Source organism: Thunnus albacares, chromosome 3 (assembly GCF_914725855.1).
Source record: "Thunnus albacares chromosome 3, fThuAlb1.1, whole genome shotgun sequence".
Classification (NCBI taxonomy): domain Eukaryota; kingdom Metazoa; phylum Chordata; class Actinopteri; order Scombriformes; family Scombridae; genus Thunnus; species Thunnus albacares.
Genome location: NC_058108.1, coordinates 38492271 through 38507270, shown reverse-complemented (window position 1 = coordinate 38507270; position 15000 = coordinate 38492271). Strand labels below are relative to the sequence as shown.

Below are 15000 nucleotides of genomic sequence, written 5' to 3'. Positions count from 1 at the left end.
AACACACCTGAGGACCGAGGTCACAGGTACACACAAACACACCTGAGGACCGAGGTCACAGGTACACACACACACACCTGAGGACTGAGGTCACAGGTACACACACACACACACAAACACACCTGAGGACCGAGGTCACAGGTACACACAAACACACCTGAGGACTGAGGTCACAGGTACACACACACACACCTGAGGACCGAGGTCACAGGTACACACACACACACCTGAGGACCGAGGTCACAGGTACACACACACACACCTGAGGACTGAGGTCACAGGTACACACACACACACACACCTGAGGACTGAGGTCACAGGTACACACACACACACACACACACCTGAGGACTGAGGTCACAGGTACACACACACACACACACACACACCTGAGGACTGAGGTCACAGGTACACACACACACACACCTGAGGACTGAGGTCACAGGTACACACACACACACACACCTGAGGACCGAGGTCACAGGTACACACACACACACACACACACACACACACACCTGAGGACCGAGGTCACAGGTACACACACACACACACACACACCTGAGGACTGAGGTCACAGGTACACACACACACACACACACCTGAGGACCGAGGTCACAGGTACACACACACACACACACACCTGAGGACCGAGGTCACAGGTACACACACACACACACACACCTGAGGACCGAGGTCACAGGTACACACACACACACACACACACACACACCTGAGGACTGAGGTCACAGGTACACACACACACACACACACACACACACACCTGAGGACCGAGGTCACAGGTACACACACACACACACACACACACACACACCTGAGGACTGAGGTCACAGGTACACACACACACACACACACACACACACACCTGAGGACTGAGGTCACAGGTACACACACACACACACACACACACACCTGAGGACTGAGGTCACAGGTACACACACACACACACACACACACACCTGAGGACTGAGGTCACAGGTACACACACACACACACACACACACACACCTGAGGACTGAGGTCACAGGTACACACACACACACACACACACACCTGAAAAACAAAAAACAACAAAATATGGAGCTAGTTGTTTAGCGGGTTAGTTAGAAATAACGCAGGGAGGAAGAGTACAATCAGGAACAGCCACAGTGATGATGATGTTTGATGAAGAGCTGCAGACGTCAGCACACCTCCAACAGGTGCTGTGCTGACATCAGCTCGAGCTGAAAGTAGAAAAAATGGTTGGAGACGGAGCGTTCTGCTTCCTGCTCACAGGAATGACTTCTACATACGTTTACCTCGTTATGTGACCCGTCGGCCACTTTGAACATGAACATCTGACGTCGTGACATGTGAGTCTGAAAATGAGGAAAAGCATAAAACGTCCCCTTATTATTATAGTCACACTAGACATGTGTTACAAAACGTATTAAGTCTTTGTTTACATGTTTATTTTACATTTAAAAGCCGCCATCATCCCAGTTTCAAGGGCAACTCCCCCGTTAACACACCTCCACCAATGAGCTGACTGATCACATCCTGTGTAACTGTCCATATAACACACCGTTATGTGAGGACACGTCAAGTGTTACAGATACATTAAAAAAACATTAAAAAGTGTTTATTAATGCTAAATGAGGTGCGTTTGTTTTATCCAGCAGGGAAGAGTCTGAGTTGGGCGGAGCTGCTGAGGAGAAACACCGAACTGTGACAGATGACGGCAAGGTGTGTGTGTGTGTGTGTGTGGGGGGGGGGGGGGGGCTGGTCATGTCTTAGTCACTAAGGTCAAAGGTCATGTCTGAGAGGAGCGTTTACACCTGTTAGAATGAAAGATCCTGTAAGACAGCAGAGTCCTCAGTCATCGTTGTTGTTGTTGGTTGTTTGTGCAGCCGCCTGCTGAAGCCCCGCCCCCCTCCAGACTGTCTCTGCCCTATAAAGTGATGAAGTCTCTGGATGGAGAGGTTTACAGAAACGTGGAGTTTGATGTTTGGCAGGACACCTGCAAAGGTAACAAACATGCTGGAAGGATCCTGAGAAGAAAGTTTGATTGTTGTTTTGAAATATATTTATAGAATCAAAAGTCATGATGTTCAAATAAAAGGCCTAAAAATACTGAACCGCCTGTGAGATTTGTGACTGTACACACATGTGAGTGATGTTGAGGGAACACTGAGACGTGTGTAATCTCACTAAAATAACCTGATTACTATGTAATCTGAACTGTGTGTGTGACAGAGATGCAGAAGACAGACTACATGGTGTTTGCAGGGAGGCAGTACTTCCTGGGAGACAAGTGTCAGGTAAGAGAAGCTCTCAGGCATACTGGAAGAAGATTCATCAATATAGATCCCAAAAATATAAACACAGCGGGAGATTGGTGTGATTTAAACAGCTGTTTGTTCTGATTATGCCAAAAACGCTTCTAAAAACGCTCTCTACGTAGATTGGCTGTTAGGATTAGCTCTCAATCACTCGTGGAGGAAAACTGAAAAGTTTGTTTCTCAAATCAGATTGTTTATCTTCTGTACGGTGGCCTTCTAAGGACAGCTCATTAAAAACCAGAATCTGTCATTCTGTATATTTCTGAAGTTTTCCTGCTGGACTCCAGATGTTCCTCCTTCACTGTAAGTTCATTCTCAGCGTTTGTGCTCTGGAGGCTTCAGGTTTACACATCACACTCGTGTAAGTTGCATACTGGACCGTGATTGGCTCCAAAGTAGTTGTGATGTCACACATCATGTTTGCGGGTGCACGTGTTGAACTGAGATTTAAGATGATCAGAGAAACTTTCCGCCTTCAGCAGATGAATGTTAAAAGAAAGAAACTCTTCACACACATCATTCTGCAGAGAGAAGAGAACAACATCCAGCTGAGGGAACAAGAAGAACACGTTTCTGAGTGGAAGGGACTAAAGGGTGTTGAATAAATAATAATAAATGACATAATAATCAGAATATGTTGGTAAAATACTTTTTCAGGTGCGTCTGGAGCCGAAGGGGAAGTACTACAACGCCTTCATCCAGGAAGTAGGAACTCATTCATCAGCCGTCACCGTCTTCATCGAGGAGCTGGGAGAGAAGTAACACACAACAAAAACTATTAACTTTTACCCTCAGACTAACTCTGAACCCTCAAACAGCCCTTTGAACAAGTGAGGGCCAGACAAAATGGTCTTAAAGTTAAACAGATCATCAAGGCTGAGCAACTGAAAGTGTATTCAGACTTTTGGTTCTACGTAAGAAGGCTGGTAGAGGCTTCACACTGGCCCGATCAAACAGTTTACCTGTAATAATGTTCCTCCCTGTCTGTCAGACACCTGGTTCCTCTGACTGATCTGAAACCAGTGAATCCAGTTCCAGCCTGGAATGTTGCTGCTCCCACTAGGAAAGGAGACCTTGGTATGTTTACACTGAGTTCCAGTAACAGCCTTCAGACTACCCTAGCACCCTCCAACTACCCTAGCACCCTCCAACTACCCTAGCACCCTCCAACTACCCTAACACCCTCCAACTACCCTAGCACCCTCCAACTACCCTAACACCCTCCAACTACCCTAGCACCCTCCAACTACCCTAACACCCTCCAACTACCCTAACACCCTCCAACTACCCTAACACCCTCCAACTACCCTAGCACCCTCCAACTACCCTAACACCCTCCAACTACCCTAACACCCTCCAACTACCCTAACACCCTCCAACTACCCTAGCACCCTCCAACTACCCTAGCACCCTCCAACTACTCTAACACCCTCCAACTACCCTAACACCCTCCAACTACCCTAACACCCTCCAACTACCCTAGCACCCTCCAACTACCATAACACCCTCCAACTACCCTAACACCCTCCAACTACCCTAACACCCTCCAACTACCCTAACACCCTCCAACTACCCTAACACCCTCCAACTACCCTAGCACCCTCCAACTACCATAACACCCTCCAACTACCCTAACACCCTCCAACTACCCTAGCACCCTCCAACTACCCTAACACCCTCCAACTACTCTAACACCCTCCAACTACCATAACACCCTCCAACTACCCTAGCACCCTCCAACTACCCTAACACCCTCCAACTACCCTAACACCCTCCAACTACCCTAACACCCTCCAACTACCCTAACACCCTCCAACTACCCTAGCACCCTCCAACTACCCTAGCACCCTCCAACTACCGTAACACCCTCCAACTACCCTAGCACCCTCCAACTACCCTAACACCCTCCAACTACCCTAACACCCTCCAACTACCCTAGCACCCTCCAACTACCATAACACCCTCCAACTACCCTAACACCCTCCAACTACCCTAACACCCTCCAACCACCGTAACACCCTCCAACCACCGTAACACCCTCCAACCACCCTAACACCCTCCAACCACCCTAACACCCTCCAACCACCGTAACACCCTCCAACCACCGTAACACCCTCCAACCACCCTAACACCCTCCAACCACCCTAACACCCTCCAACCACCCTAACACCCTCCAACCACCCTAACACCCTCCAACTACCCTAACACCCTCCAACTACCCTAACACCCTCCAACCACCCTAACACCCTCCAACCACCCTAACACCCTCCAACCACCGTAACACCCTCCAACTACCCTAACACCCTCCAACCACCCTAACACCCTCCAACCACCCTAACACCCTCCAACCACCCTAACACCCTCCAACCACCCTAACACCCTCCAACTACCCTAACACCCTCCAACTACCCTAACACCCTCCAACCACCCTAACACCCTCCAACCACCCTAACACCCTCCAACTACCCTAACACCCTCCAACTACCCTAACACCCTCCAACCACCGTAACACCCTCCAACTACCCTAGCACCCTCCAACCACCCTAACACCCTCCAACCACCCTAACACCCTCCAACCACCGTAACACCCTCCAACTACCCTAACACCCTCCAACTACCCTAACACCCTCCAACTACCCTAACACCCTCCAACTACCCTAACACCCTCCAACTACCCTAACACCCTCCAACCACCGTAACACCCTCCAACTACCCTAGCACCCTCCAACCACCCTAACACCCTCCAACCACCCTAACACCCTCCAACCACCGTAACACCCTCCAACTACCCTAACACCCTCCAACTACCCTAACACCCTCCAACCACCCTAACACCCCCCAACTACCCTAGCACCCTCCAACCACCGTAACACCCTCCAACCACCGTAACACCCTCCAACCACCCTAACACCCTCCAACTACCCTAACACCCTCCAACCACCCTAGCACCCTCCAACTACCCTAGCACCCTCCAACTACCCTAGCACCCTCCAACTACCCTAGCACCCTCCAACTACCCTAGCACCCTCCAACCACCCTAACGCCCTCCAACCACCCTAACGCCCTCCAACCACCGTAACGCCCTCCAACTACCCTAACACCCTCCAACCACCCTAACACCCTCCAACCACCGTAACACCCTCCAACCACCGTAACACCCTCCAACCACCCTAACACCCTCCAACCACCCTAACACCCTCCAACCACCGTAACACCCTCCAACCACCCTAACACCCTCCAACCACCCTAACACCCTCCAACCACCGTAACACCCTCCAACCACCCTAACACCCTCCAACCACCCTAACACCCTCCAACCACCGTAACACCCTCCAACCACCCTAGCACCCTCCAACCACCCTAACACCCTCCAACCACCCTAACACCCTCCAACCACCGTAACACCCTCCAACTACCCTAACACCCTCCAACCACCCTAACACCCTCCAACCACCCTAACACCCTCCAACCACCCTAACACCCTCCAACTACCCTAACACCCTCCAACTACCCTAACACCCTCCAACCACCCTAACACCCTCCAACCACCCTAACACCCTCCAACCACCCTAACACCCTCCAACCACCGTAACACCCTCCAACCACCCTAACACCCTCCAACTACCCTAACACCCTCCAACTACCCTAACACCCTCCAACTACCCTAACACCCTCCAACCACCCTAACACCCTCCAACCACCGTAACACCCTCCAACCACCGTAACACCCTCCAACCACCCTAACACCCTCCAACCACCCTAACACCCTCCAACCACCGTAACACCCTCCAACCACCCTAACACCCTCCAACCACCCTAACACCCTCCAACCACCGTAACACCCTCCAACCACCCTAGCACCCTCCAACCACCCTAACACCCTCCAACCACCCTAACACCCTCCAACCACCGTAACACCCTCCAACTACCCTAACACCCTCCAACCACCCTAACACCCTCCAACCACCCTAACACCCTCCAACCACCCTAACACCCTCCAACTACCCTAACACCCTCCAACTACCCTAACACCCTCCAACCACCCTAACACCCTCCAACCACCCTAACACCCTCCAACTACCCTAACACCCTCCAACTACCCTAACACCCTCCAACTACCCTAACACCCTCCAACCACCGTAACACCCTCCAACTACCCTAGCACCCTCCAACCACCCTAACACCCTCCAACCACCCTAACACCCTCCAACCACCGTAACACCCTCCAACTACCCTAACACCCTCCAACTACCCTAACACCCTCCAACTACCCTAACACCCTCCAACTACCCTAACACCCTCCAACTACCCTAACACCCTCCAACCACCGTAACACCCTCCAACTACCCTAGCACCCTCCAACCACCCTAACACCCTCCAACCACCCTAACACCCTCCAACCACCCTAACACCCTCCAACCACCGTAACACCCTCCAACTACCCTAACACCCTCCAACTACCCTAACACCCTCCAACCACCCTAACACCCCCCAACTACCCTAGCACCCTCCAACCACCGTAACACCCTCCAACCACCGTAACACCCTCCAACTACCCTAACACCCTCCAACTACCCTAGCACCCTCCAACACCCTCCAACTACCGTAACGGCATTCCGACTACTGTAACATCCTTCTGACTACCGTAAAGCCCAACTACTGCCTTTTACTCTCAGTCCTTGTCTCCTCTTGTCTCGTTCTGTCTCCCTCTTAGACTCAGACTCTCGTGGTCAGCGCCATCACCGCCATCGTTACTTCAGGAAGTCCCGGGGAAGCAGCGGGATGAAGGGGGCAGAGCTGCTGATGCCACCACCCTCCTCATATGGAGGCCCGGCCCCCTCTGCACTGCCCCCTCGCTTCCAGCCAGCGGGCCACCCTCGCCCTCCCCCTCCCCCATCACCCGGAGCAATGACCTATGACCCCTATGCACCCCCGCACCACCACCATCCCACAGCCAGACCTCCTCGCTACGGAGCCTCCAGGTAAGACACAACACGTGTCTGTTACCTGCTGAGTCCAGAAACATGTAGCCACACGGATAATGAGGAGAACCTGCATGTGTGTGTGTGTGTGTGTGTGTGTGTGTGTCTACCTGTCTCATGAATTCTGGCCAGAAGCTCCACCCGCTTCCTGAACCGTCACCTGATTGGTCCACAGCTGACCTATTACCACCCTGGCAGACGATATTACCATGACTATGAGAACTACGCCTTCAGGTCACGGTAAAACAAATGCATACAGCTGCATGTTGTCATTTCTGTGTTCTGATGTTCGCTCGTTAGGGCTGAAACTAGCGATCATTTTCTCTTAGTTGAATATTTTTAGTCCAAAGTTAAGTCTCAGTACAGGTCCTGGTTTCCAACATGGCTGCTGTATAAGACTCCTGGTGTTGAACTGAGTGAGTTCTCATATCAACACCCTGCAGTCCACCAAGGCTTAGTCCGTCACTCCATCAGTGTAGGTGTAGTTTAGGTGTTGTCGATGTTTCTTCAGAGCATGTCAGGAGGCCACCTCAGTTTGTTGATGAAGTCGTCGGCTTTCTGTTTGTCTCTGCCAATCATCTTCACAGTGTTCTGAGATCTTCTGAGATCCTCTCCTAGTTGGCTGATCTCCTGCTGCTTCAGTTGATCTTGTTTTAAAGTTGCTCTGTGTAAAATTAGATAAGAATAACGTAAGAGATAAGAATAACCATAAGAATAACTTCAGAAATGTTAAAGGACTGGTATTGTGTAAAACAATAAAGCTGATGTTTGGGATGGATCAGGGTGATGGTGGGGCCTCTTGTACTGTAAAATTACTGTTTTATCTCCTTGCTCTTTTTAAGTTACTTGAAATTTAAATATTCACGGCTTAAGAGCAAGAGGTGTTGAAGCGGTACTTGTTACTACATCACAAGGTCAAATCAGTTCTGCAGGAAGCTTTAGCATGAGCCCGCCGCCGCTTAGCGCTGCGCTAAGTGCAAATGTAAAGTCTGTAGTCACAGTTTGCATCACAGCTGGATGACAAGCAAAGCAGGATAATGGAAGAAGGGCTGTGACAGTATGGACTTTTTCTTACTGTGGTGAAAAAGCAACATATCCCCGCAGTTTGGCAGTAGTGAAGATGCCAGACTTGGTGTTATATGGTCAGATTTTCAAGTTTTTGTCAAGATTCTAGCTGTAGCATTCTGAACAAGCTGAAGACCAGAGGAAAAGTCATTATAGTGATCAAGTCTGGAAGATTCAAATGTATGGATTAAGGTTTCAGTGTCACACAACAATTGAATAGGTTGGATTTTGGCAATATTACTAAGATGAAAAAACGCTGTCTCGGTAATAGTCCTGATATGAGACCGGAATGTCAGATGAGAATCAAAAATCCCTCCAAGGTTGTTGATGGTCGAGCTTTCAGAAATAATACTTATAAAAGTTCATATTCATCCATTTTTTAAATTTCTGATAGACATGCCTCTAAATGTAGGAGTTGGGAAAGGTCATTTGGCTTGACAGGAACATATAGCGGCGTATCATCAGCGTAGCAAACCATATTTGCAAATGATGTCATAAAGGGGAAGTAGATAGAAAAAGCATAGGGCCAAGGACCGATCCCTGGGGAACACCAAACTTTACCTCAGAAACTTCAGAGATTGTATCGTTGTTACTTACACATTGAGTTCTATTTGATAAATATGATTGAAACCATGAAAGCACTGTCTCCTGGATACCAATATGCTTCTCCAAGTAGCCTAGAAGTATGCTGTGGTCCACAGTGTCAAAAGCTGCACTCAAGTCAAGAAGCAGCAGCAATGATGTTGAGTCAGAATCAACAGTAATTAGTAGATCATTGACTACTCTTGTCAAGGCAGTTTCAGTAGAATGATGAGACCGATGGATAAGCAGGCAGTGAGTTGATCAGCGACTACTCTCTCAAGTAATTCTGACATAAAAGGAAGATTGGAAAGTGGTCTATAATTGTTCAAAATTTTTAAGCAGCAGTTTTAGTTTTAGCAGTTTTAAAAGCTGAATGCACTGAGCCCATGGACTACTTAAAACAGGAAACAGTTCCTTAAAAAGATTAGATGGTATAGGGTCTAATATGCAGGTTGTGGGTTTGGAAGCAGGTACCAGGCTGGTAAAAACTGAAAGGGTGCAGTTGGTCTGAGTGTGTCTGCATCCATCAAAGTACTGGAGAGTTCATTATTCTGAGAGGATTGTGGACCAGTGACTTTATCTCTAATTGAGTCAATCTTATTTGTGAAGAATTTCAGAAAATCATCAGCATTGTATGAAGAGCTGTCGGCAGGGATGTTCTGTGAGGGTTTAGCAACAGTATCAAACAGAAATGTTAATGTTAATCAAGTGAGAGAAATATGCTGTCCTAGCAGCTGAAAGTACATGTTTATACTTCTTAAAATTCTCGACCCAGACATGGCGCTAACTCTTGTTTTGTTACACACCAAGTATGTGTGATAAGTATATGTGTCAGGCTCTCAACACTTAGTGGGAGTGGAGAGAAACTTTGAAAAAGACACAGAAGTGATCAGAAACTGGAACCTGTCAAATATATAGGATTGTGCTGTGGGGGTCTATAAATGGTTAGTGCAAGAATGTGCTTTTGAATATTAATAAGTTCTAATAATCATGACTAAATATTAAAACGTTGAGAAATCTCCAACTACCCTAAACAAAAATGTGTTCAGTGCAGTTGACCAAATCAGAAGAGATGGTTACTATTCCAGCCGCTTCCTTGCCTCGTCTAGCGGAGAATAAAAAGCTATAATCAGGGGCAGAATAAGTGTTGCTGAGGCAGAGCAAACATTCAGTGAGAAATAGAAAATGTAGACCATATTGAGAAATAAAATCACTAATATAGAAACTTACTAGACAGCGATCTAATGTTCAATAATGCAAACTTCAAATCAGGACATGGAAGGTGCAGAATCAAGCTTCTTGAAGCTGATTTGCACTAAGTTTTAGCCCTAGGTCTACTTCTTTGATGTACAGTGTAGGCAGCAGCTGGAGTTGTATGACGTAGGACAGGTATGTTGTGGTGGAGGTCACTGGGTAAACTGGGAGGGGCCATGCTGAGGTAGGTATGATGGGTATGTGGAGGCGGTAGGAAGCACATTTAACCAGAGATGTAGTTACCTGACTAGAACACTTCCCACCACAGTGAGAGCCAATCAGCACCACCCAACTCACACATATATGTGTCAATCAACCACTTGAACCAGACCCAAACCACAAACCGCCAACTTCTGTTACCAACCGTGTTTACTAAACACCAGCAGGCTCAGGGAGCTGTTGCCGGGCAGCGACGAGCTGCAGTTTTGTTGTGAAATGTGTGATTATTACGACCTTTGGACACCAACAGGAAAAACAAAAGAGCTGCATTCTGCTGTCGCTCTGGAGCTTGTTTTCTGCTCCTTTGTTGAGGGAATAATGTTGTTTTAGCTGTGTGTGTTCGGGAGCGGGCGACTCGTCATTGTGGGGTGTCTTGTCGTGCGATGTATAGTTGATGGTTGACGGAGGCAGCTAGCCGTCTCGTTAGCTGCAGAGCTAATATCTGCAGGTGTTTCAAGAAAATTGTGAATAACAACAGAGAGAGCGGGGCAACCTGGGCATGTTCCTCACGAGATGCTGAAGAATGTAATAACAGCAGCCTTAGAGTTTTCATACACAGTACTGATCCACAGACAAACCCAAAGAATGACGGAGCTGTACTTAGGAATCTCCGTTCCACCATGACATCCAGGGAGATGGCAATTACTGGTCAATGCTTGAGGAGTTCAGCCATATTGAATGTAGTAATTATCAGCTGAGGACCTAGGCCAGCATTAATTATAGATGGCAACACTTTCACTAATCATGGAGCTAATATTTACGTCAGTACTTTACAGTCAACATTAATTAAGCGTATACAGCGCTGTTTGAAAGTTCTTGAACCCTTTAGAAACTTCTCTGTTTCTCCATAAATATGATCTAAAACATGATGATCAGTCCTAAAGCTAGATGAAGGGATCCCAGTTAAACGAATGAGACAAAAAACATTAAAGTTATTGATTTATTTATTGAGGAAAGTTATCCAATCTTAGATATTTGTGTGAGGCAGAAGTATGTGAACCTTTGCTTTCAGTAACTGGTGTGACCTCCTTTTGCTGCAATAACTTCAACCAAACGTTTCCAGTAAGTGTTTATCAGCTCTGCACATCGTTCCTCCTCACAGATCAGTCTCAGCTCAGGGATGCTGGTGGGCTTCTCACCATGAACTGCCTGCTTCAGGTCCTTCAACTCCATTTCTTTAGGATTAAAGTCAGGACTTTGACTCTGACATTGCAAAACATTATCTTTCTTCTGTTTTAACCGTTCTTTGGTAGAACGACTTGTGTGTTTAGGGTTGTTGTGCTGCATGACTCACTTTATGTTGAAATTCAGTACACTGATGGATACTTTGACATTTTCCTGCAGAATTTAGGGTAACAGTGGTGTTGAATGTCTTCAATTTATACACGATCTGCCTGACAGTCGACTGGTGGAGTCCAAACTCTTTAGAAATGGTTTTGTAACCTTTTCCAGCCTGATGAGCATCAACAACTCTTCTTCTAAGGTCCTCAGAAATCTCCTTTGTTTGAGCCATGACACACTTCCACAAACCTGTTTAGTGAAGACTCAGATTTCTCTTCTTTAAATAAGGCAACATTGGATCATTTTCCTCAATAAATAACCAAACAAGTGTAAAGTTATTGTCTCATTTGTTTAATTGATGTTTCTTTATCTAGTTTTAGGAAATCTGATCATATTTTAGGTCATTTATGCAGAAATAGAGCAAATTCTAAAGAGTTCACATACTTTCAAGCAGCGCTGTATGTCTATAATTTGAGGGATCCATTGCATCTCTGTCAGTTATATTAACGCTTCGTTAAATGTATTATCAATCAATCAATCAATCTTTATTATTATTTGTATTAGGCAAAGACTCCAAATTAAATCCTTCCCAATAAACTTTTGTTGGGATAGAAGCCAATATGCCCAAAAAATTCCTATAATATTGAACGGGAAAGCTGTCGACGCCTGGAGACCTCACTGCTTCAGTGCATCCAAGGACTCTACTCGTTGTTACTGGTTCATCTTCTCATCCTGGCTCCACGCTGACGTATAAATGTTCATAGAATCATTGACAGACCTGATTTATTTCTTTATGATGAGACTAATGCATCACACTTCTTAATGACAGGCATAATGTAATTTAAACTTTATCTCGCACAAGTCTTTATATAAATCATTTATATAAGGCCGTCTGTTCTAATGTGGTTTCCTCTTCCAGCTGTAACGGGGGACTAGATGAGCCTCACAGTTTATAAGGTTTCCTTTATATGGCTGATAATAGTGACAGCCTGCAGGCTCTGCGTTGTGTTGTGATGATGATGATGATGATGGTGGACTAACGGCTGACAGTAACGTCAGTCGATTCCAACGAAGACGCTCCGAGGTCGATTCAGTGACGTCTGTTTATTGATAACAAGCACTTGAGGATCCGGAGGAAACGAGTCTGTAAAACTATTAAACATAAATAAAATCAAAACTAATAAATGATTTCTGTGACGAAGCTTAATAACCGTTAAATAATAAATCACAGGGCCGACGGTCGAACCTCGACCAGGATCAATAACTCACTATATTATAGATTATTGATACAGATGAATCATAGATAATAACTCTGAATGTCAATATCATTATAATTAGTAATAAAGTCTCTCAGGTCAGCTGTACATTATTATTTACAGGTTACACACACACCTGGTCTGACTTGTTGCCCCGGTAACGGGCTTTATAGCTGCATCGTTACCATGGATACTATGTAGCCAAGTATTAAATATTACATATAAGATAACAGCATACAATAATGAAAATAACACAAATATGTAAACCTTACAACTATTAAATAAAGGTAAAGTTATATTCTATATGAAAGGATTTTGCTGTTAAATGTAATGACCATTTAAAGCTCAACTGATGTGTTTAATGTAACATTCAGGAGAAAGATGTTACTTATTTGGCCCGTACTGTTTTTTCCTCTCATAGATGTCCTGGATGTCTCCCTACTGTACATTTAATCTGCTGAGTGTTTATTTGCCTTTTAGCCTTACTTCCTGTTTCATAATACTATCAGACCAGTTTTACAATCTATCATCTGTTCAATAATGGATTTGGACAGCAGAGATCTAATCTAGAGGAGGATTCAAGTGTTTATTATCTGCAGAAAGCATCGCAGCAGCGTGTTCATACCTGAGAGAACGTCATCACTTTGTTTCTACTTGTTTGTTTGTGTCTCTGTTCAGTCGCAGTCGGCGTCAGCTGGCGGCGGCTCTGAATAAAGAGTGTCAGTTCGGTTTCCCGGCGGAGACGGTGGACGAGCCGGCTGATCTGGACGCAGCCATCGCGTACTACCAGCTGGACGACGCCAACGACGCCGTTTTCCCTCCGCTGCCGGTGAGAGTAACAAAGAACCACGATACACAGTGAACAAAAAGAATGTTTGATACATAACAATAATAATAATAAAAATAACAATAATAATAAAAATAACAATAATAATAATAAAAAGGACCAGTGTGTAAGGATTTAGTGGCATCTAGTGGTGAGGTTACAGATTAGAAACTGAATACTGGGGATGGGCTGTTTAAGGCTGTTTAAGGCTGTTTAAGGCTGTTTAAGGCTGTTTAAGGCTGTTTGATGAATGAACACTGACGGAGGGTTAGCCTGCGTTTCTGTGCTGCTCAGACTGTAGACGTTAGCTCAGGGCTTCTTACCCCTAAATTCCACCGCGTTTCGGCTCTGACGCCGCCGCCGGAGCTGATCGCAGCCACTCTAGTCAATGTATCTGATTCCACCGGGCGCCGCGGCGCGTTTCAAAAGCGGCTCTCCGCTGCGCTGCGCTGAAGATCGGCGTCTCGTCTGTTTTTAACGGAAGCCGCGTCAAGCAGCACAGAGCAGATCGAGCTGGACAGGAAGTCAGACGCAGAAACAGCATTGAGCATCCAGTCAATTTTCAAAATAAAACACCCCGTGCAGACTCCTGGTCGTATATCAACAATAAACGCAATTAAAACAGACGGATAAAGAAACCGTTTAACTACGTAGCCTAATTAACCACAGCAGAAGCACAAAGATCAAGGAAAATGACCAAATCAATGAAAGCTGAGCAAGTTTTGGGCAGTTTAGTTGCCCTGCTACTGCAGTAATTACGGTAGCCTTGAGGCACTTTATCAGCTTTGACCAGGCTGCTGTAATTACTGTAGTAGGAGTGCAGGCTTCCCCGCAGTGACGCCTCTGACACGCTCCCGGGGGAATCCCGGGGTTAGAGTTCAGACCCAGCAGATACATCACAAGACGCTTTGGACTCATTTTCACTCGTCATGAGTTTATTTCCTCCGACCCAGAATGCAACACAAGCTGCAGGAGTCGGTTTGACAACGCTGCTTCATCCATTCAAAAAGAATATTTGATGTTGTGAACACATAACTGTCTAGACCCTGAATATAAGACAACCTTTACTTTTTCACAGTAAAATATCGTCTCATATAAATACAGACCAACATGTTTGTTTGTTTGTTTGTTTGTTTACAAAACAAAAAAAATGTGATTACATTGAATGAATACTGACATCCGAACTGAGCACT

General features: G+C 46.3%; 1 protein-coding gene across 5 annotated transcripts in view; it reads left to right on the top strand.

Moving 5' to 3' along the window:
* The window catches only part of alg13 (ALG13 UDP-N-acetylglucosaminyltransferase subunit), a 37918-nt gene that overhangs the window by 8405 nt on the left and 14513 nt on the right, over positions 1–15000 (top strand). For 3 of the 5 annotated variants that reach the window (XM_044344156.1, XM_044344176.1, XM_044344181.1), the window contains exons 8-15: positions 1680–1746; positions 1911–2028; positions 2257–2321; positions 3000–3100; positions 3334–3419; positions 7057–7324; positions 7457–7564; positions 13660–13810. In XM_044344156.1, coding sequence (XP_044200091.1) covers positions 1680–1746; positions 1911–2028; positions 2257–2321; positions 3000–3100; positions 3334–3419; positions 7057–7324; positions 7457–7564; positions 13660–13810 — 964 coding nt within the window. The remainder of the gene's footprint in view (positions 1–1679; positions 1747–1910; positions 2029–2256; positions 2322–2999; positions 3101–3333; positions 3420–7056; positions 7325–7456; positions 7565–13659; positions 13811–15000) is intronic. The other 2 variants (XM_044344163.1, XM_044344170.1) reach the window with 2 other exon arrangements.